This window comes from Anguilla rostrata, chromosome 15 (assembly GCF_018555375.3).
Source record: "Anguilla rostrata isolate EN2019 chromosome 15, ASM1855537v3, whole genome shotgun sequence".
Classification (NCBI taxonomy): domain Eukaryota; kingdom Metazoa; phylum Chordata; class Actinopteri; order Anguilliformes; family Anguillidae; genus Anguilla; species Anguilla rostrata.
Window position 1 is genome coordinate 9,118,617 of NC_057947.1, and position 24,342 is coordinate 9,142,958.

Sequence of the window (24,342 nt, forward strand, 5' to 3'; positions counted from 1 at the left end):
TGTAAGCAGCGTCTCCAAATCTATCCAAAATGTCTAAATTATGCATTGCTGTAAATCACAACATATTCACATATTTCACTGAAAATTCTGTTTGACTCAGGAAACTCACTGTTGCATCATTTTCAAGTGAGAATTACAAGCTTTCCATCAGTACAATGGTCTAAAATATCTAGGTCCAGAAACATCCAAAATCTCTCTAAAAATGAATAAAATTATTTTTGTCCATTATAAAGCACATAAATGAGCCCCTTATGAAGGTTTAAGATGAAACATTGATATCAGATTAAAAAATAATGCAAAAAATATTGTCACACAATGTGGTACAGTACCTAAATGTGTAAGAATTAACTCTTGTATGTATTTCTATGCTCTGTACTCTCGTATGTTTACTTCTATGGGGATGTAACGACATGAAAACAATTTTCAACCGTCCACCACGTTTTGGCAAGGTTCCAATTCTTACGTCATCACTGTTGCATGCATCACAAAAACTATTACACTACTAACTAACGCTCACATTACATTGTGAAATATCCACATTATATAATACCACTAACCTATTTAAAGACACTCAATTTCAAAAATAACGTATATAACTGAAATAATTTGAGCAGTAATACTTACATAGCAATGATGAAATCGTATCTGTGTTCAGCAGATGGAGACAGAGACAGCAAATCAATGATAGTTCTATCTGCTTGTTTTACTCCAGAAAACTGTCAACTAGGTCTATCAGCAAACGTATGTCTTAGTTATGCTCAGAAGTCCAAAAAAAGTTACGAAAAACTGTTGACAACGTTTCGTCAAGTGCAGTGTTTTTTACTGCTACCACAGAGTGAATTCGTGTGCGAATGCGATGAGAAAAAAATCGGTTACGCTGACCTATAAAACGCTATTCCAAAAGCAAAAATAGACATGTTATACATCGTTAGAAAGCTTATACTCTCACCTACTGAATAAAGTAATTGTCAATCAGGCCAGATTTGACAATACATTTTACAAGAAAGTATTATGTTCTCTATTTTTGTTATTTTGCAAGACATTCTAACAGAGATGTTACATAGCTGCCTACCTTGGTGATTTGAGTACTAACAGCTCCACCTTGTGGATTATCTTGAGCCAGTATAATGTGAGTTTGGGTGTGTTGCACCAGGTGCTTGATTTTTACATAATAATACCCAGTGACTCTTTGTTGAGTGGTTAATTGAAAAAAAGAAAACTAATTGGGTGTATTGTGTCAGGCACTGTCAAGAACATAGAGGAACAGAAAAAAAGAAAAAATGGTAATACATAGTCTTAAGAAAAAAGTTGTGTAAAATTGATCTTTGGCGATGAAAAGTCAGGGGGCGGGGGCCCATATTAATATTCTTTCAGGGTGCCCAGAATTCCAAGCAACTGCCCTGGTTGTATATTTATTAAATATTTAGTCCCTGATATTGACTGTAGAACGACATGGTATAATCTTTGGAAAATTTGTCTTGTTTATTTCGTTATTCAGTGATCGGCGTTTTCACTGCTGCATTGGCATATTTTAGGGCTATTGTCGGGTTTATTTTTTGCTATGACGGAACACAATTTTTGAGTGGTGAAAAAATATTTTTATGAATGCCCAAATGGACAATATTGTCCATTATGTCATGGGTAGGGGGTGTAGTTGCAGATGAGACTGCAGGGGGTACTTATTAAAAGAACAACCGGAGCGACAATGGTGGCACTGCGAAACTCTGCATTTGGCATACATTATCTACTAATGAAACTACAACAAAGCGTTTCTGTTTTTATCGCATACTTTGGTTGCAGTAGCACTGAATGGCTGAGTTCAGCAATCTCGGCACGCCGGTGTGCCGACCACTAGGGGCTTTGCGCTAAGAGGTTACCCTGATCTTTTGAAAGAGGATTCATTATTGGGGCATGGATGGCAGGAGCTTCAGTCACAAAGACTGCTCAAATGGCTTGTGTTTCAGCAGGAACAGATACACACATACGCATACACACACACACACACACACACACACACACAGATACACACATAACACACTAACGCCATGTTAGCAACGTACACCAGACGCAGCAGTGCACACAGACATACACATTCACACGTGTAAACACACATGCGCAAACATTTTTGAAGGCACAACATGAAAATGCAATTGTCAGAAATACCATAATTAAATTATTATTTAAAGATATTGTGAAATATGAAATATTCAATTTTCCTGAAGAGCCAGTAATAACATTTTATTTCACACATTTTGTATAAAACTACATTTATTCAAAATACAAGCAGCTAAACTTAACATGAGATATAAAAGTGCAATGCTTTTTTATATCTATGTGTCTCCAAACGTGGATGTGAATGTCTGCCAAAATGTAAAATAAATCAGTGAGTGCACGTTCAGCTGGAATAAACTCTCCACGTGTGCACGTCAGCTGACATGGTATTTGAGACATAATTTGTGTATTACCTGTAGAACATGGAACGTTTCTTTTCTCAATTACTTCAACACTTGAATGTATGGAATATACATTACTTGGCTAAAAATAATCGCCAATTAGAGAAAAACAGGTGTAAAATTTCTATTAAAATGAAAGTGAATAAGCAATTATGAATAATATATTGGCACAGGTTGGTGCAATAAAGATGGCACACATCTGTTTGAGTACTTTTTCTGAAAAAACTGTATTCTGAAAAATGTTAAGGAAAAAAAGGCAAACTGATAACAGAGCCTAACAGTAAAGACATTAAAATAAGGATAACCGTGACTAAAAAGAAAACAACGGAAAAGAATGAGTACGGACAATTATCGCGTATGTTACGCATTGGCAGAACACAGTCAAAAACGGTAAAAACAGACAAATCTGACAGTTCATTTAATCTCAGCAATAGAAAAACAAAAAACAAACAAAAAAAAAAACATCTGTTTAGTTACTGTAAAATGGAAAAACTACATTACAAGAAAACAAAAACGACTTCTCGTTTGAGCCCAAGTCATCGATAAATGGTGCATAAGGTCATCCGTGTATCAGCAGCGTTTTAACGTGAATAATTCTCAGCGCGTGAATGAAACAGAGGTAATATCGATACCAAACGAACGAAAGAAAGATACCATCAGAACCTGATATAGGACATAGAAAAGTCTGTTTTTTTTTCCTCTTTTGTACATTTATACAGCTGGTAAAAAAAAGGAGGAGGCGTGTGAAAATCAGGCTACGCCGCCGTTTCCTGAATCGCGGACTCCGCGCTCTTTGGGAGAAGCTCTCTCCGCTCCGCGATGTTCACCGCCGGCTTCCCGCAGTTCTGCCCGTCCTGGTACGTCTTCCGGTACACCGGGTTAGAGTACTTCAGGGGCTGCAACGGCAAAAAAAAAAAAGATCCAGCACAATTAGAACGAAAACACAATCGACGCGCTCCGTGTCGTTCCACTCCGCTGAAAACCATTAGCCCTAACGCGGAAATGTGTCGATGAAGACTTCGCCGTCTAACCGGGTGACGGCAGACCACGTCGTCGGCTGAGTGGAACGCCGACAGATGTTTTTCTTTTCGTTTTCTCTTCGTAACCCGAAGGCTTGATCGCCGATCGAGAACGAGTGCACTAGGCTTCCTGTCACCGAGCTTCGTCAAAGTTACTTTTTACCCTCGGGATGCTCTGCGGTCGGATTCACCTCAATCTACATGCCGAGCGGCGTTAAAAGACTCAGACACAAGAGCTCTCTCTTTAAATTATAAAGCACCGCGGAGCTGTCAGACAGCAGTCTCAGTTGGCTTCAGTTGGCTGAGAGCAGATGAAAAAAAGCCAAAGAGCTTAACTACGTGTCGTAAATGCCACCATCAGATGCTTAATAATGAACAAAACACAGTAGCGCGACTCTCCTCGAAAACGTCTGCGCTTAATGTGTGTCTGGAACCGTAGGACTTGCAGGATCGATGCGTCAGAGGAAAAAGATTACCCGTCTAACTTTATGAACGAGAGTGCTGGGAAATTAAACAATTCAAACAGGACGAGCTTTCTGCTTCTGTCTACAGCAGCGGTGTCCTAAATTGTCTGAATGGGGTTGGGGTCAGTCCAGGTTTTTGTTCTAGACCAGCGATAAAACAGGTCATTCAACCATTCAATTAAAGATCCTCTTCAATTAAGAAATTGATTCTCTGAATCAGGGGTTTAGTGCCGGTCTAGAACAAATACCTGCACCTACAAACAGCCCTCTTCTGATACGACCTCAGACCCCTGACCTAGAGTGTGTGAGCAAACTGCACTGAGGGGAGGGGGTGGGGGTGGGGGGGTTACTGCTCACCTTTCCTGGAATAATCTCCTTTGGAGTGGGGTGTGTCTGTTGGCATCGGGCATCGCTGGACTGAACACACCAGCCCTGAAAAAAAAAAAAAAACCACAGTGCCCATGTGTGACATGGTATTCCCATGGTAACTCCTTCTTTTACTTTCATTTCTTTCATACTAGTACATTATAGTCTTACCTGTGACCATGAACAAACATACAGTAGGAAGTGGATGAGTGAGTCTGCGGTTATGCATCACACAGCTGAAGACTCCGCCCACACTGCTGCTGTCACTGTAGGTCCCTCACATGCAGCACCCTCTCTTCTCAGTGCTAATGTTAAGCCTACGCTGACCAATCAGCTTCTGGCTACTGGCTATCTATGATAACCCCGCCCTCTTCATCTTTCTCGTTTAAATGAATTGGCACTCATTTGTGCACAAAAGTACACATATTTGTGAATACATATTTTACCTTTTGCACAAATATCTCATACTTTGTATAAAAACCCAATATATATTGCCAACATCCACCTTTATCTTTTGCTATAAAATATTCTCAAATGGAAAATTGGCTTGTGAACTGCTGAATCTGCGTTTGCAGATCAAGTGACATGCATTCAGTGATGCTGAGCTTTGACAATTAACGGATCATCTGCAGCAAAACTTTTACCCGTATTTAAAAAGATGATTTATAGACATAAATATAGTCATGTAGGTTTTAGCGAACCAATAAACATGAACTGAAAAGAACAGAATGAGGATAAATGTATTTACAGCATGAATGTGCGATAAAGACAAATGAGACTGAGCATAAGCTGCAGGTACTGAACAAGGAACATCCATCTGGTGCCTAAGTTTAATGAGGAAGAACTTTATTCATTGAAGGTGGACAACTAAGGTCACTAAACATGGCCATTGTTTTAAACTGAAGGATTTTTAGTTGAGAAGAGTATTTGGATGTAGATGCTGAGATCATGATCATGATGTTAACAGTGATGTCATCTGCTTATGAACGAGTACCTCAAGCCTACAGACAGAAATGACAGACTTTGAATATAAAAAAGTAAAATAGACTAGACCTTTGACAAAACTGAGACAATTATTGCAGAAGATTTTAAGAACGGTGTTTCTCTTAGCTTTTGTGCAAATCTTGATGAACATAACTTGACAACTTGGTTGTTGCAGATGATTATAAGGTTTCATTTCATAAAGACAATGTCTCAGCCATATCTTCAAAACAGATGACTGTTTCCATCACATATCTGTAGGTGGATCCTAGCTTGTTGAATGCGGAAATGACAATTAATCCAACTATGTTGTGCAATGGATCAGGTTATTTAGACAATTCCAGCAGTTGCTGATATTACTACTGATGACTGTCATCGGACGTAATCTTTAGGTGCCCTATGTTATTGGCGATGGAGAAATCCAACATTTTGAATGGTCAGGTAAACATAGGTGCGATTATTTACTCTGTACAGGGAGTAATCCATCCTATTTTTGGGATGGGCGTGTAAAACCCTTCAAATTCAGCCAAGTACTGAAGCGCCAGAGGATGAATTTGCTGGTATTTTCCCATCAAACACTGTCACCAGTTCTCAGGCTCGTACAGCTTAACAAGAAGCTGAAGAAGTAGCAGAACGTACAGAAAATGGGATGATGTTCGCAGAGACGTTTTTGCTGATCTAGACGAGATTCCAGGAGCTGTTTTCAAGTGTGACACCGAACAGAAGAGTGATCCTGTTTTACAAAAAACCGAGAGCACGTGCAGTGAATACTGATGAAACGGGCGGTGTTTCCGGAGGTTATGCCATTTTGGTAGAACCTCCGAGGACGTGGAGGTCACCTGTGGTACAGCTGCGGAACACTGGAGGGTCTTCCTCCAACTCATTTTACATTTTTGCTATTGTCAAAGCATTCTTCAGGTTACATGCAAACCAAGGCCATTTAAACTTCAGTTACTGAGGCACAGTCCCACCTTTTAGTATTAAAAAATGCCCCTGCTACCATCCGTACGCTTATGAATCAAGTGACACTGTGACCAAATATGTATGAATTGTGTGACACTGTGACTGAGTAAGTATGAATCATATTACATTGTGACTGAATAAGTATGAATCGTGTGACACTAACTGAATAATTGTGTATTTTGATGTTTTCATATTGTTTAACAGCTAGGAGTAACATGTTCATTCTTTGTGCATTTCCATTGAATGAATTAAGAAAGCTGTTCTGGACATCAATCTCCAAAAGCTGCAAAAGGCACGACAACTACCCAGGGCATGTAGCAGGATAAGGAATGGTATAGCCACTGCCTCCCTATAGCGGAGGCCATCTCAGGCCTGGTGTTCTGCATAACAGACAGGTTTAGTGTGTACGGGGCCTATAGACAGTTTGCTGAGAACTCTGTCACCCATTACCAAACCCATAACCACTCAGTTGCAGAAAAGTATTAATTAAAAGACTTCCCAAAGGGCTTTCAGGCCATTAAAAGAAAGCTTGTTGTGCAAAACTATTTTAACTGCACTCGACTTCACTACACCATTAGAGATATTGATTTATGCCTCTGATGTGGGTGTTGTGAGCTGAAGTAGTTCAGCTCTGTGGTGTTTTTCATAGCGTAGCTCTACAAGAAGCAAATCAAGTGTCAAAAAACTTATTCCACTGCTGAGAAGGAAGCTTTGGTCCTTGTGCTAGCCGTTATATGTGTGGAGTGGCACAGAACTTCAGCTTTGACTCCGCCATTGCTGCCTTGCCGGAAGACCAGCCACGCCGACGAGAAAGGAGGAGGAGCCTCTGGAGTGGGCGAGCCGCCAATCACCTGATTTGGGTTTCGGGACAGCCTCCCTGCATGGGGCTCCTGAATTCTGGCTCATTTTAGTATCGTTCTTAGCAATTACACTGCACAGCTCACACTGGCACTCTTCCGTAAACAGTACCCAGCTAGACTCGCCCCTCTCAAAGAACCCAGGGCTAGACAGAAGCAGGGATTGAGCCATAATACCTATATATTAGCAGGTATTAGCATACAATACCTATATATTAAACTAACTTTAATACTAGGTAATTATATTATATAAATAGTAGCTGTACTAGAAATGTATTGTATATTGTAATCAGTGCAATGTGTGCATTGAAATAAGAGTAGAACTGGTATTTAAAGCAATCTTCTCTGAAAAATCCCCAATAAAGACTGGTATACTGTATGTTCAGCCTGATTTCATGTTTTTTAGCCATTTCTGGCTCACTGCCACTTTTCTGTATATGTGCGGATCCATAGATAAGTATTACCAATTAAAGACAACATTATTTCAACTATTCTCTTGTATACATAGTGCTGTACTGCTACACTCATATACTCTCATATATGCTCATACAGTACGGTGTACATTTGATGGTGACTCATGAGTACACACATCCTTTCCTGCCCTTATAATTGTGTATAGCCGGTTGTGCTCCCACACAGGAGATGGTTCTGTGCTGTGTGTGTGTACCTTGTGCAGATGTATAGCCGGTTGTGCTCACATACAGGGGACTGTTCTGTGCTGCGTGTGTGTGTGTGTGTGCGTGTGTGTGTTTCCCTGTGTGTGTGCGCCTGTGCTGTGTGTGTGTGCCTGTGTGTGTGTGTGTGCGTGCGTGTGTGTGTCCCTGTGTGTGTGTGTGTGTGCCTGTGTGCGTGTGTGTCCCTATATGTGTGTGCGCGTGTGTGTGTGTGTGTGTGCCTGTGTGTGCGTGTGTGTGTGTGTGTGTGCGCCTGTGTGTGCGTGTGTACCTTGTGTGGGTCCAGTCTGAAGTGCGGGTGCAGGAGACTGCCGGCGTGGGTGTGGTTGTCGTGCTCCAGCTCGTACATGCTGTAGGAGGGGTTCCCGATCTCCACGTTTATCCCTCCGTTGGTCATGGGCTGCCGCTCCACCCTCTTGCCCCTGAGAAGGGGAACACGCCGGGCGGTGAGAACGGAGGAGAGCGACGGCGCTGTTTTTCTCTCCAGAGGGAATTTACAGCGCAGTGTCATACCTTTGCCTCCTTCTGCAGATGAACACGCCCGCCACCACCGTGGTTATTAATATCAGCAGCAGGACCAGAGGGACGATGATGGCTATGCTGCCTGCAAAACACAGCACAAAGGGTCACACACACACACATGCACACGCACACACACACACGGACACACACACACACACACACTCACACATGGACATACAAACACAGTACACGTGCACACAACAATGCACATGGACACGCATGCACGACTCACACACACACCATCTAGTTTACATTATCTTTCCTTCCCCAATTCATTCATTCCTTCATGTTATTTAAATGGGAAATGCTTAATCCCCTCGTCCCATTTCCTATAGATAGAAAATATTTAATTCTGCACAGTTAATATATGATGCTTTAGCAGTTCTCATCTACAGAACTGCTAATAACCTGTGTATTTGTGAAAAGAAAATATCTCTTTTACATGCATGGAAAATATGGTTTGACCAAAGGTAAATAGTAGGCATTGTGGACAATAATCAACATTTCAAAACTCGTTTCAGCAAAGCAGAAAGAAATGACTACAGTCATACCATTTATATTTGGCTTTTGAAAACAAAGTCATTTTCAAGTAAGTTTTGGTTGCTTTCTCTGATGTCAATTACGATAAAACTTTTTGGTTTGTCAATAATATCCCATTTGTATATAGTCATAATGCATTTTAATAGCCTGCCGCATGCTGAAAATTTGCTGGTATGTGTGTAAGGAATAAACCATGATGGGCTGTAACGTTATTGGAAAATTTTGTATGAGGGGGTGTGGTGATGCTTAACCACCCCAAAATACATTATTTTCCAATAACGGGACAGCCCGGAGTGGTTTATTCTGCTTATGCAATGGTTGGCAATAATGACTAAATATTAGTTACTATATAGTTACTATAGAATTTATATCAAGTTAACCAGCTAAAATTAAAATATTCTTCCGTGGCCCTTTGGGCATATCGTTTTTTCGTTGTCAAGCAAAACTCTCGTTAATAGTTCGATATGGACCGCTGTTATGCAAAACTCTGGTGGGTAGTTCTATTTGCACCGTTGTTAATAAAAAACCCAGGTGCTCAATTCTATGAAAACAATGATTCTATCAGAAAAAATAGTTCCTTCTCATTTTATACCATACAATTAGCACCAATATTGGTTATTTTTGTCATTACATTATTTAAGAAAATTGCATGAAACCAACACTCAATCAAATTTATCTCCCTAGCTTCGTCTTGGTTTTTAACATGGTGTGGTCACGCAGCATAGACACAGCTAGTGTCTTTCTAAGACACTCTAAAACAGGGTTAGAATGTAAGCTAGCAAGCAAGCTTTATGTTCGCCGTCACCCGTTAGTACGTAGCCAATACTAAAATTCAGCTGGGCTGTCATTAATTGTGAAATTGGAAAGGGAAGGGGATGTAACCTTAATTCAAAATCTAAAAAATTACATTGCTGTTTGACTGCTTTAGACTGTTGGATTTTGCAGTGCATTGATTTTAAGACTGTTAAACGGTTGAGGCGATTTGATTGAAAACGAATGCACACCCTTGGACCAATAAGAATAGAGTATTCAGCCAAGCCATTGTATAAAGTTGTCTTCAGAAAGTTTTCACACTCCATTGACTATTTCTCATTTTGCTGTGCTGCAAATTCAAATTAAAATATGTTTAAATGCAACTTTTTCTGTTTCTGCAGTAACTCTTTAGCGTAACTCTTTATGATGTCAAACTGAAATAAATGACTTTTACATGGCTTCAGAATTACATTAAATATAAAAACCTAAAATTACCTGAAATGATTCATTGAAAAGTATCCCCCCCCCCCTTTGTGTTCATCTAATGCTAATCTAAATTAGGCTATTTTCTTTAGAGTTCACCCAAAATACATTAATGAGGTCCGCCTATATTGATTTCAAACCCATGTGTGCTCAACTGCATGACTGTCATTTCAAATATCACCCGCTCTGCGAGGTCTCTCAACTGAGACGGCTCAGATCAGTCCAGCTGTCATGACGACTAAGCTACTGCCTGAGAAAAGTTGTGAGGATGCCAAGCTAGATAAGGTTATAAAAAGATTGCTAAAGCTTTGAAACTTCCTTACACTGTCAGAAAAAAAAGAGTTGTTTGGCTTGTCTTCATAGAAAAACCCTTTTTAGTTCTTTAAGCAACCCTCTATGATTGGTGTGAAACGTGTGAAAACTTCCAGATTGAACAATTTTTTCCTGAGGAGGAACCCTTGAACTAGATAGGGTTTCTCTATGGAGACACAGAGGAGCCTTTTGGAACTCTTTATTCTGAGAGCATAGAGCACTGGTAAATCAATTATGACAAAATGGAAAAATATGGCACAATTTGGACACTACAATCAGGCCGTCCTACAAAACTGAGCAATTGAATGAGAAGGGAAAATGTCAAAGAAGTGAACAAGAGGTCAGCTACAACCCTCACAAGATCTAAATCTTCACATCTAAACCCGAGATATATAGTTATATAAAGTTTATAAGTATGTACATTCTGGTCCAAGAACAGTAATCTCTGGGCTAGCAATTAGCTTAACTGCAAACAATATGAATGGTGATCATATACCCTGTCCTATATACCACCCTGTTAATACCCAATACCCTCTTTGTGTTTATAAAAAGCCTGTTTTATGGTTTTTTTGCAATGTTTTTACATACACAGGAGGAGCTTAAGAGCTAGGATTGCATTCCCAGACACACACACACACACGCACGCACGCACACAGGCAGGCAGGCAGGCAGGCACGCACACACACACTGTGGGGTACACATTCAGAAATAATGAATTGTTACTGTTGGCTGAGACGGTAATATTTGTGTAATTTTTTTTCAATCAGCTGGAAAACAAAAACTACTGTCTGTAGAATGACCTCTCTTGTCCTGGCTCCATGATTCATGGTCCACCTAATGGCAGATATCTTGGCAATTCATTTCAGCCCCTGTAGTGGGCATGAGTCTCCGGTCTTAGTCTCAAGAAACACATATTCTACTCTGCTGAAACCTACATTACAAGGGACATTCAACAAAAATAAAATATACATTTTTAAAATGATCTTTTGTCATCCAATACACTTGTATTATGTTAAAAAAAATACTTAAACTTTTTTTTTCTGCCAGATCTCAGGAGGATATACATCTACCACAGTCAAGGGCAAGACTTGTGTGTGTGTGTGTGTGTGTATGTCAGCTTTATGCATCTTACCATTGTATTAATGTCAGTGATTACTGCATGATTAGTGTCTTTGAGCCAGATCATATAATTAATCACCTGCACATAGTCTGCCAGTTATTACATGACCATCCTTCAAGTGACATGGATAATAACCCACGCTTGGATATCAAGGTGTGATGTTTGCATGATGAAGCCCTTGTTGGCAGCGACTTTTACTAATTTCTAGACCTTTGTGAATACCAAATTATGTTTTCTCTGCAGTTTGCACCCTCTTTGCCGTCTCAAGGGAGAAGTAGTCCTTAAAGTAAGTAAAACCACCCAGGAGTTTTGACAAATTCAGGTTATGTTTAACAGCTGTCCCGGTATTCAACACATTTCGCATTCTGAGTTAGGCCTCTTTGAATTGTATTGTCTAGCACATCACTTTATGCAAAGACATCGTAGTCTCATAGAGATGCACAAATATGACATTTTCATTTCACAAGGAACTGCCATGAATGCTTTGGACCTGATGCCTCTCCTTCCATGATGTATAACACTGAGATTTATGAGATTCCATTAGGCGTGCTAGTGCATTATGTTAATGTTGCATCGTTTATTCAACAGGAACTTTTCATACGAGTTAATGCCATAAATGCTGTATATTTATGGAGTACAGAGTGCACCTCAGTTCTTGTCCTAACACTTTCCAATCGTACAGAATACTGTGTTTTCATGAGCTGTGGGCGGAGGTGTGTGGAGGAGGTGGAGAGCTAAGCAGGTGGAGGTGTGCAGAGGGGGAGAGAGCTAAGCCGGTGGAGGTGTGCAGAGGGGTGGGTTGTTAGGGTGGAGGAGGAGGATGGAGTGAGTGGAGGAGTTGGGTGGAGCGGGTGGAGGAGGTGGAATGGGTGGAACGGTTGGAGGAGGTGGGAGGAGCGGGTAGAGAAAGTAGGTGGAGCAAGTGTGTGGGGGGGGTGGAGAGCTGAGCGGGTGGAGCGGGTGTGTGGAGCTGTGCAGAGATTGTGGAGAGCCGAGCGGGTGGAGCGGATGGAGGAGGTGGAAGGGGTGGGTGGAGCCGGTGGAGGAGGTGGGTGGCTCAGGTACTCACTCCCGCTGCCGCCATCGGACCGGCTGCTCTTGGGGGCCGGCCTCTCGCACTGCGTACCCGACCAGTTGGCGGAACACCTGAAAAAGAGCCAATTAAGGAGGCTAATTAAAGCAAGCCCACTGCCTCCCGCTCACCGCTGGACCCTGCGGCTCACGGTAACCCCCCGGGTGGGGGGAGGCAGGAGCTGGTCATGATGCCGCGGTCAAGTGACGCCACCGGCGGTGAGAGTGGAATGCGAGCAGCGGCGAGGAGCTGTTGCCGGGGAGGTTAGCGATGGTGCTAACACAGACACGGCCATCACATCTACTTCTGGAACTGATCCACAGGGGGACGAATAAGCCTACTTACTGTACAGCACTGCTTAGACAGGACCTATCTTTCACAGGCCAGCATGCCTTCAGAGCATAAATAATCTACAGCAACTAGATGGCGATGAAATGGAATTACAATAAATTAAGTCAACTGTCAGCAACTTTTAATCCAGTTTAAGTTCACGAGCAGGTAGCAGACGCAGCCAGTGAATCACATCCCTGGGAGGAAGTGACAGCTTTCCCTGCAATGATAATCACAAATGTAAACAAATAAAAATAAGAGCTGGCTTTGCACAGAAGACACCTTTATATTACCCTGAAAAAAAGAAATTGCTGTGTGCTGATAAGCCAATGCAACACCATGGTTTTAATTCTGAATACTTTACAAAACACTAATGACTTGATGTTCTGGAAAGGTGACTAGTAACTACGATATATATACACACCCATATAGTACACACCCATATGCATACACACGCAAGCACACATGCACATACCCACCCATGTGCATGCACAGCACACACACACACACACAGCCATGTGCATGCAGAGCACACACATGCGCACACACACACACACACACATACACGCACGCACACACACCCACACAGACACGCACGCACACACACACACAGCCATGTTCATGCACAGCACACACACACACACGCACACTGAAGAATATGCATGACCCAAAAGTGCGCATGACCCAGAATGCAATGCGGCAGCGTGTCACAGGTGGAGGGAGTGAGATCGGTGCAGATGCGCCGACGGGCTGCGTGTGAACCATGCTGGCGGGATGCTGGCGGGATGGGAGGGGGGTGACTGGAGGGCTTTTTGTCCGGTTTGGGGTGGGTGGGGGGTAAAACAGCGTGACCTACTTGCAGCGGGGTTTGTTAAAGGCGGTCAGCGTGCAAATCCCCTCGTTCTGGCAGTAGTAACTGCAGGGGTTCGCCCGCTCGTCACAGCGCTGGCTTTTGAACCCGGCAGTGCAGCTGCGGAGATTGCAGTGAGACGACGCATCATCAGGAGTTAAACAAAGGAGTAACAGAAACAAAAATAACAAACAGCAAAAACATTCTCCGTGTGGGTCAACTGAAGTTCTTAGCCGGAACATCGTCCCTCGGAGGACGGTCGGGACGGAGAGGCCCTGTTTCCAAACATGCATGCACTTTCACGGTCTCCGGACGTAACAAACCCCGAACCATCGATATGCACGTCAACCAAATGGATTCTCAGAGAACATACAAATAAGGCAGCAGCTATTTATATTTTGGCAGAAATATTTCACAACCGACCGAGATCTTTCTGCTTCGTTATTTTTCATCTCCAGCAGCAGAAGAGCCACTGGAGGATGCAAGTCTACAGATTGTGAGAACGTTGAGGTTAAAGTTGCTCTGCTTCGCCGGGAAGCTTGAATAAACGCCTTACCTTCTGTGTTAGTGAAATATTGGAGCATATGCAGTATCTGGCCACTTAAACGCAAAATTCCTCAGGCATTTTATGCTGAGGGTGTTTACTAAGTGCCTTTCTGTGGGAGGGGGGAGGCAAAAAAATAAAATAAAATAGATGTACCCAGCCTTCAATTCAGAGAAATAAGTCTGAACAAAGATTTTATGTGCATGAGGCCAGGGAAACAGAATACATCTCCAAACCCCTGGCTGGAAAGGGAAAGAAGAATCAAACAAGTGCCTTTACTACACAATATTACAACCAGATATGCACGGAGCTCCACAATATGTGGGACAAAGACATTTTTTTTCTCGATTTGGCCCTGTGCTCCACAATTTTAGATCTGTAATCGCACAATTCACATGTGATTAAAGTACGGAATTTCAGCTTTTATTAAAGGATGTTTTTATACACTGTGGCCTCACCATGCAGAAATTACAGCCCTTTTTTATACGCACTCCCCCCAAGCATCACCTTTGTCTTGCCAGGAAGACTGGATAAGAAAATATCTTGTGTGTTTTCCCACAGGTTAATCCTTAGACTGACACAGTAATGATAAATTGTACTATGCCTCATTACAGATGCAGGTGGATGTAATCAAAACCACTGAGTCATCTTAAGAAAAAGTGCTTAGCGCCAAAGTCCTTAGTTCCAGCTTTTTTCCCCTCCAGGGGTTTTTCAAAAATATTAAATATTCAGTTTATTATGATAATTTCTAGTATAACAGAAGGTCATTTTGAGGTATTGTTCTTTTCCAGGGTGATAGTTTTTTGTTGTTTAAAATGCAAATGAGCTGCACACTGTTAAGCTTTGAGAAGGACTAAAATATGACCTCAGGTTAGAAGTTGATTTAATCTTTTGAGGTGTGCGAGTAATCAGTGGTTATGAAACCAATTAGAGCTCCTAATTTATTCCATTATTTTTTAAGAAATAAAACTTTTCACACAAGCTGGTTCTCTGTGATTATCATCTGAAAAGTTCTTTAATTAAACAGGTTGACCTTCATCTCACATTTCCTGTTCTTATGCACCAAAACAACACATGACAGATACGCACACACTTTTCAGTGCTGTTCATTTTAAAGTAAAATAAGTGAGGATGCATTGGTATGTTTTGCACCCATCTGATGAAAACAAACCACTTCAAGCCAAATAAATACATGCATCTGGCACTGATCTTCCACTGAGCTGGCACTGATCCGCCACTGATCTGGCACTGATTCGCCACTTATCTGGCACTGATTCGCCACTGATCTGGAACTGATCCAGCACTGATTCACGGTTGATCTGGAACTGATCCAGCACTGATCAGGCACTGATCTGGAACTGATCTGCCACTGATCTGGCACTGATCCACTCCTGATCCAGCACTGATCCTCCACTGATCTGGCACTGATCCACTCCTGATCCACCACTGATCCAGCACTGATCCTCCACTGATCTAGCACTGATCCACCACATTACGCCTCTATTCCGGATTCTCCTCTCTCTCTGAATGCCCAGTTCCCATTAAAAAAATTATTGGAGAAACTATAAAAGCAAACAAAGCAACAGTACTTTTGTGGCACAGAGTACAGGAAGACATGAATTTGAAGACTGTCTTTTGAATGAAAAAGACAGACATTGGTCCACGGGGACATGTTTACTTACTGGCAGAAAGGCAGGTTGGTCTCGGAGTCAAGGTGGCAAGTGCCACCATTGTAGCAGTAGCCATCACACAGCTGACAGCTGGAAGCGATCCTGCCATTAGTGCAGCTGTAGGGAAGACAGGGCAAACCCAGAGAAACACATTCTAGCTCCTTCTAGAAGCATCTCCATGCATGAAAAAAAATAACTTCTCAAGAGTAATCTTTCAGTGTCTATTGTAGGTTAACTCTGAATTTGTTTGGAACTGTGTCTTGTATCTTCTGTTGTGGTTAAATCCCTTTTAAGAATGAAGGAAGAAAACTAAATTCCAAGGCTAAGGAGAACCAGAATTTGAGCCGTCCTATCAGAGCCAGCTGTTCACAGAGAATATGTCACTTCCCCTGGAGCGCCGCGGGGGGGGCTGGCGGCCGGCCTGATGGGGTATGCCTCAGGACGAAACCGCTAAGCGGCTAATCAGCGTCAGATGCTTCCCAGACAAGCTTACGGTAGCAGCGGCAGCCCGTGGCCAAGCTCCGCTCGGGTTTGTACAGCGGCGAGTGACCTTTTCACAGCGAGAAAACAAACCGACAGCTCTTTACTCAGACGGGTTTATTTCCTGCCGGCGGAGCAGAGAGAGGAAGGGGCGGGGCGAACGGGGGGCGGCTCACTTGCAGCTGACGTTGCCGGTCTCCTGGTCGACGATGCAGGGCGCCCCGTGGCACCTGAGGCAGCGGTCCACCTCGCACTTGGAGCCCTCGTACCGCGCAGGGCACACGCACTCCACGTGCCCGCTGCTGGAGAGCGTGCACGCCTGCGAGTTCACACAGTAGTGATGGCAGATATCTGCCATGGGGGAGGGGGGGGAGAGAGAGGGAGGGGGAGAGAAGGGGGGGAGACAGAGAGAGAGAGAAGGGGTAGGAGGAGAGAGAGAGGGAGAGGGGGGAGAGAGAGAGAGAGAAGGGGGGAGAGAGAGAGAGAGACAGAGAGAGAGAGACAGAGAAAAATGGATGGGAGGGAGAGAGAGGGAGTTATTATTGCTTTGGCAACACTGTGCATGTCATGCCAATAAAGCAACTTGAAATTGAAATTCAAAAATTGAGAGGGGGAGAGAGAGAGGAAGAGAGACAGAGAGGGACAGAGAACATTTCTTATTTGTATTGTTAGTACTTTTTTCCTTATTACTGTCCTTGTCATTCAACAAGGTTGTCTGTAGGTTTGGCTTTTGTTACTTATTCATGAATATTTTATTCCACTGCATTACTGTTACTATTAATTATTAGTCTTACATGTTATTGTTATTTGCTTAATTGTGGATTTATTTGGCAATATTGTTTATATAAATTAAAGCCAATAAAGCATTAATGAATTGAATCAAATTGAGAGAGAGAGAGAAGGGAGGGAGGGAAAGAAAGAGAAATCGCATAAATAAAGTTTACAGGGCAGTGGCTCTTCGTTGGAAGTTCACACAAAGGTAATGAGGCTTAATTATTCACATTAAGCAGCAGCCATTAGACAGGGGATCTGAACATCCCTGGGTGTTTACCGGAGGAGCTGCTCTCAGATAAAACTGTTTACTGCAAATTACAGCACTTCACCGCAAACAAATGAGACCTGTTAGTTATCAGCGTGGCACAGGACCCTTAAAGACGGAAGCAGTGGCATTTCAATGTGTGAAACAAACTCTTTAAACGCAAGAACCGAAACAAGATTTCCCTTGACCAACTAAAGCAGTGTTTGTATTTTACCTAACAAAATGCTGGGTCAGACTGCGTTATTTTCTTGAATATTTGATATGCATTTTGTTATGTAATATTGTTTTAACTTTTCAGTGTTGTTTCAATAACATTTTACTTTAAAAAAAAAAAGAAACCTATTTTGGATTTAAGGCTCCATGTGAATCAAGGCAAATATTCTACTGTCAACACAATTTTGCTTACTTTTTTTTGTTGCTGAAATGACACACAATCAAACATAAATCAACCCATAGATACAGACAGAGTTTTGTTTGTGATTATGGCCATGATGGTGTGCAAAGTCCAGAATTAGGAAATATCTTATATTGTGCATACATTGGGCACCTGGGACTTCCGCACCACACACTTACACACACCACACACCTGGGGCTAACACACTACACACCTGGGGCTTATTCTACACACCTGGGGCTTATACACACCACACACCTGGGGCTTATTCTACACAGCTGGGGCTTATACACACCACACACCTGGGGCTTATTCTACACAGCTGGGGCTCATACACACCACACACCTGGGGCTTATTCTACACAGCTGGGGCTTATACACACCACACACCACACACCTGGGGTTTATTCTGCACAGCTGGGGCTTATACACACACCACACACCTGGGGCTAACACACCACACACCTGGGGCTTATTCTACACAGCTGGGGCTCATACACACCACACACCTGGGGCTTATTCTACACAGCTGGGGCTCATACACACCACACACCTGGGGCTTACACACACCACACACCTGGGGCTTATTCTACACACCTGGGGCTCATATACAACACACAACTGAGACTTACACACACCTGAGTCTTACACACCACATGCCTGGGGCTTACTCTGCAGAGCTGGGCCTTACTCTCTGCACACCTGGGGCTTACTCGCAGCGCACAGAGGTCAGACAGCAAGGCCCTGTGGGAGCGGAGCTGTGTGAAGGACGCGGTAATGAGACTCACGGTGCAGGCAGCGGTCTCCGGTGTACTCGGCCATGCAGCGACACACCGGCTGGTTCCCCGGGCTGACGTCACAGGTGCCCCCGTTCAGACAGTAACCGTCACACAGACGCTTCTCACAGTACGGACCGCTGAACCCCACAGCACAGCGGCATGTGGGCCGCCCTTCAGAGAGAGAGAGGGGGGAGAGAAAGGGGAGGGAGGGGATGAGGGAGAAGGAGGGAGAGAAAGAGAGAGAGGGAGAGAGAGAGAGATAGAGAGCATTATCGAAAAATACCGACTCACTGTAATGTCTTGCCCTTATTCAGCATACATATAATCCCCCTACTCCCCAAATCCCCCAGAAACCCTGAACATTTTCCATCAACTAAATGGCTTTCCCAGCAAAAAATGCAACTAAATGCAAGACTCCCCAGACGTGCACACTTAACAAAAACGTGAAAGACTGTTTCTGACACCCCACAAATAGAGCACCCATGCCCCACTGCTGGATCGAGGTGTGCCTTGTGTCTGCTCGTGGCTGAAGTCCCATGTGCAATCCACCACTGCAGATCAACTGGTCTTTTGTCAAGGAGACCTTGTACAAGACCCACCAGCTACCTTTCAGGGGAAACTCTGGCCCTAAAAAATCTGTCCACTTGGATTCCCTGGAGAGCACAAAGGCTCAGCACCTTCACACAGATATTTTAAAGGACCCTTTTTCCAATGATGCTGAAACTAGTCTAGCTCTGGTGTGCTGAAGGAGAGAATCATCCCCTCCCCCCCCTCCTGCCACTCGCCAACCTCAGCTTCTGCTACCACTTCAGGGAAAGCTCTCCTTCCTGCTCCAGGTTCCTTGTGGACTCGTTCTGGCCCAGTTAGGCACCAGCAGTGGCAGGTAGTGCCAGATCGTCCAGCAGCCCCTGGCAAACACACAACAAACGGTACCCCATCGCTGCTGCAACCTGCTCTGCTGTCAGTCACCCTCCATCAGCTCTGAGGAGACAGACCCAGGTGAACCCAGCTCTCAGCACGCACACCCACAAAGCGGTGGACTGTAAAGTCCCTGTGGGCACGAACGGGTTATAAAACCAGCAGCTCATCCATAATCTATGGACCCATCTCTGCAGCCTCCTGACCTTTAAGGGCAAACACTGTTGCAGTGACCTGTGAAAGTGACCTCCACGTCCCACAATTTAATTAGGAACAGGTGTCCATCCAGATTCAACCCTCTTACCTTTACACAGGCTAAGTCCAACCGTCTTTGACTAGCGGAAAGCAGCCACTCTACACCAGACATCAATGACATCCCCCCCCCCCCCCCTTCCTGTACTGGCAACACAAGAACTGCTGCCCTCAGCCAATGCAGCCCAGACCAGAAAAAAATAGTCAAGATCTTCTAAATGTTCTCCACCAAACCTCTTGGGTGATCCGAAAATTATGAGTCTATGCCCCAGTGCTGAAGCAGTTAAGTTGTTTATAACAAGAACAGTTCCCAGAACCAGAACAGCTGGGGTAGCAACCATTACAATCTAAACAAACTGGCACACACCTTCTCCGCTAGCCCCTCCTAGGTTTTCCCTACAAACTCAGCTGTGCCTAAAAACACTCATAAATGTTCACCGCACTGAACATTACAAGGGAGAACTGGCCACCTGGTAAGATCCTTTCCGTACCCATGCTCCACACTCGTGCCCCATCACAATGCCTCACATTTCCCTCAATTCACCTGTGTTGAAGAATCCCTCTCATAAAATGATAAAACATCTTTTCCTGCAAGCACGTCAGCCTGCACCCGAATGATTATGTTTATGTCATCTGCATATGCACACTTTCAATGATCCCCTCACCCACTTGCCCCAGTACAGAGACCCCTGTAAGATTCCTCATTCACATATATAACAAAGATTCAATAGCCAAAGCGTACAGTTGCCCTGATAATGGAGACCCTTGCCTGATCCCCTTCTAGAACTTAATCAACACACTCAGCCCACCCCCAATTTTAACAAAACATTCAGCATTAGTATATAACAATTTTAACCACGATACAAGACTATCACCAAACCCAAAAGTCGGCAATGTTTTGTAAAGGGTGGTTGTGGTCGACTCTGTCGAAAGTTTTCTCCTGATCCAAGGACAGACACCCCACATTTACCCCATGCTGCTTTGTGTACTCTCGTAATAAAAAGAGATCTTCATTGATTGACTGGCCATTGATTGCTCCCCATGTATTCAGGTGCTCAGCTGCAGCTTTACCCTATTAGCTAGACTTAGAAAAACATTGTACAGTCTGTGCAGAGAAGGACTACATGCCTCCAGTTTTTAAGGAGACAGAGGTTCCCCTTCTTGGGGGGAAGGGTCAGAATATCCTGCCGACAGCTCGAGGGAACTATCTTTCCTTTAAAACTGTCCTGCAGAACACTGAAGAAATCCTTCCCAATATACTGCCAAAATTTCTTTAAAATTGCTTGAAATGCCATCAATTCCAGGGGCATAGCTTGAGGGCACCTGATTAACTGCTTCAGTCACTCCATGAAAGGAAAGATCCTTCTCTAATGCGTCCCGCTGCTGAGAAGACAAGGAAGGAAGAGCTTCCAAATCTGCGAAAGCTCTTCCATGGTGTCTTCGTCTGAATTTTCCCCCACAAAGTTCAGAAAGAGTTCAGAATAAAACTTTAGAGTCTTTCTCTGCATCTCTATGAGACCCGAAATCTTGACTCCTTGCTGAGATCAGACAGTACATCACTTTTATTTGAGCATTGTTCCTCTCCAAGTTGAAAAAGAAAGCAGTCGGAGCGTCCATATCACGCATGGCCATGAATCGCAACCTCACCATGACCCCCTTACAATCCCACAAGTATTGCCTTTTCTCTCTAAGAGTGCTGTGCAATCCAGGGTCTTCCTAGTGTGAAAGCTCCATCAGAACTGTCAATCACCTGTTGCAACCGATGCAATGCAAATGCAACCCTTAAAGAGGAACGTGAAGCGTACTGCTGAGGAAAAACCTGTATTTCTGTTTTTCCACCAGGTTTTCATATGCCCCTATTCCTCCCTCCATTCTACCTAAAATTTTTCTGAGAAACCACTGTCGTGTAGAAAATTGGCATTAAAATGCCAGTAAGAACCCCAAGCTGCTGCTTAGTCTACAGTCAGGTTCACAGTAATTAAGTGGTGGTCAGAGAAACAAGGAAGGACAGAGGCACGCAGAAATGGAGCATCGCGTAGTTCTGGCAGGTCACGAGAGTCAAGCGCTCCGGCCGAATCAGCTGATGGCTCAGCTGAGTGATGTTCGCCTATCACAGTACATTCACTAACAGGGCGGTCTACTTAAACAGCCTCCCTCTACTCATTCGGCTGCTCCTCCTGCATGCAAGCGCTGCACGTTGCTTCGTAAATCCCCTCCACCACCCCAGCTCCATCCCCATGCGTCAAGAATTTGCATTCTCCATTCCTATGTGTTAAGAAGTTGTATTGCTCCATCCTTATGTGTTAAGAAATTGCATTTGCTCCATTCATATGTGTTAAAAACTGCTTTGCTACTGGATCTGTTCTGTGTGTACCCCTCTAGGGGGGGTTTGGCTGCTGGCCTCCCGGCCTTATCCACGCGGGCTGCGTGGTTGGCGGGAGAGCTCCAGAACAGAGCCATACCGCCAAACATAACTGTATTGCCTTTATTGTCAATAAAGTTCTACTTGATGACAGTGGTCCTGACAGAACCCTATTATTAGCACTCTTTGACACATCTATCTAAACGTGCTACACTTATACTTTCAGTCCATATTCTTTAAGGAGGTGCCCAGGTACAACTTCCACTTTTGACAGAATATTTACGTTCAGACAGGATACAAATAGGATAGCTCCCCCCAGCTTTTGTATTGAAGTGCCCAAAATTGATGTAAACAAATGGGGCGACCATGAAAAACTCTCAAGCTCATGATGCACATGTTGCCTGGGAAGACTCTCAATTAGGTTTGTGTTCAGGCACCTCCAAAAACACTGCCCTTGAAAGACAGTGACGAATGAGGCAGTGAGGCAGGTAGCCGTCTTTTCCGATTGAAACACAATCCGCAACTAATTTCTTCTGCTGAAACACCTCTAAAATTAGCCCTCATCTGCCCATCCGTCCCACCACTAATGTTTAAGACCCCAAACCTCAAGCCACGCAGAGAGAGAGGGGATAGGAGAGACTGGGGAAACAACAGGAGAGCACCTTGTGATGCATGATCATTTTATTTTTGCTCAGACTCAGTGCTTTTTACCTTGCCCTAAAGCAGTGAGATGTTTTCTCAGTCTAACCCACTTCTTCTCATCCAAACTCACCTGCCTCTACGGGGCGACACATGACCTGATAAATTCATCTGTGTCAGGCAAACACTCCTTCACTCTGACAGGTTTGCCCAAAGTTTAATTCATTCAGAAAACCATTTATATGCTTCAGTGTGTACAGATCTGACTGTTTGACAGCACAGGCAGGGAACCCGAGTCAGAATCATACTGCATGTATTCAGCCTCACTGTTCTCTCTAGTGTCGGTGAAACTAGGCTGGCCCCTCCCCCGCCAGTTGCAGGCCCACCGGCGCATCGGTTGTGCCCGTAGGGGGTTAGCGCCTGCGGGCTTAGCACACATGAGGGTTAGCAACCGTGGGGCTAGTGACTGCAAGGGTTAGCGCACATGGGGGTAAGAGACTGTGGAGGATAGCGCCCACGGGGGTTAGCGACTGTGGAGGTTAGCAACTGTGGGGGTTAGCGCACAAGGGGGTTTAGCGACTGGGGGGTTAGCGCACATGGGGGGTTAGTGACTGCAGGGGTTAGTGACTGTGGGGTTAGCGCACATGGGGGGGTTAGTGACTGTGGGGTTAGCGCACATGGGGGGTTAGTGACTGGGGGTTAGTGACTGTGGAGGTTAGCGCACATGGGGGGTTAGTGACTGTGGGGGTTAGCGCACATGGGTGGTTAGTGACTGCAGGGGTTAGTGACTGTGGGGGTTAGCGCACATGGGGGGTTAGTGACTGCAGGGGTTAGTGACTGTGGGGGTTAGCGCAGATGGGTGGTTAGTGACTGCTGGGGTTAGCGCACATGGGGGGTTAGTGACTGCAGGGGTTAGTGACTGTGGGGGTTAGCGACTGCAGGGGTTAGTGACTGTGGGGGTTAGCGCACATGGGGGTTAGCGCACGTGCGGGTTAGCGACTGTGGGGGGTTAGCGCACGTGGGGGTTAGCAACTGGGGGGTTAGCGCACGTCGTGGTTAGTTTAATTATGCTTAGTCAGCCTGTCATATGTCATATTGTTAAATTAAAAGTGGGTTAAGTTTATTTTATGGGGGTTAGTGACTGCAGGGGTTAGTGACTGTGGGGTTAGCGCAGATGGGTGGTTAGTGACTGCAGGGGTTAGTGACTGTGGGGTTAGCGCACATGGGGGGTTAGTGACTGTGGGGGTTAGCGCACATGGGGGTTAGTGACTGTGGGGTTAGCGCACATGGGTGGTTAGTGACTGCAGGGGTTAGTGACTGTGGGGGTTAGCGCACATGGGGGGTTAGTGACTGTGGGGTTAGCGCACATGGGGGGTTAGTGACTGTGGGGTTAGCGCACATGGGGGTTAGCGCACGTGCGGGTTAGCGACTGTGGGGGTTAGCGCACGTGGGGTTAGCAACTGGGGGTTAGCGCACGTCGTGGTTAGTTTAATTATGCTTAGTCAG

The 24,342-nt window shown here is 44.3% G+C and overlaps 1 protein-coding gene across 1 annotated transcript in view; it reads right to left on the reverse strand.

Annotated features, from left to right (window-relative positions):
- Positions 1 to 2,223: 2,223 nt before the first annotated feature.
- The window catches only part of LOC135241237 (low-density lipoprotein receptor-related protein 1B-like), a 457,371-nt gene continuing 435,252 nt past the window's right edge, over positions 2,224 to 24,342 (reverse strand). The window contains exons 85-93 of the mRNA XM_064311460.1: positions 18,675 to 18,836; positions 16,630 to 16,804; positions 15,986 to 16,090; positions 13,766 to 13,879; positions 12,577 to 12,653; positions 8,291 to 8,381; positions 8,049 to 8,199; positions 4,294 to 4,368; positions 2,224 to 3,349 (exon numbers count right to left, since the gene is read on the reverse strand). Coding sequence (XP_064167530.1) covers positions 3,209 to 3,349; positions 4,294 to 4,368; positions 8,049 to 8,199; positions 8,291 to 8,381; positions 12,577 to 12,653; positions 13,766 to 13,879; positions 15,986 to 16,090; positions 16,630 to 16,804; positions 18,675 to 18,836 — 1,091 coding nt within the window. The 3' untranslated portion in view covers positions 2,224 to 3,208. The remainder of the gene's footprint in view (positions 3,350 to 4,293; positions 4,369 to 8,048; positions 8,200 to 8,290; positions 8,382 to 12,576; positions 12,654 to 13,765; positions 13,880 to 15,985; positions 16,091 to 16,629; positions 16,805 to 18,674; positions 18,837 to 24,342) is intronic.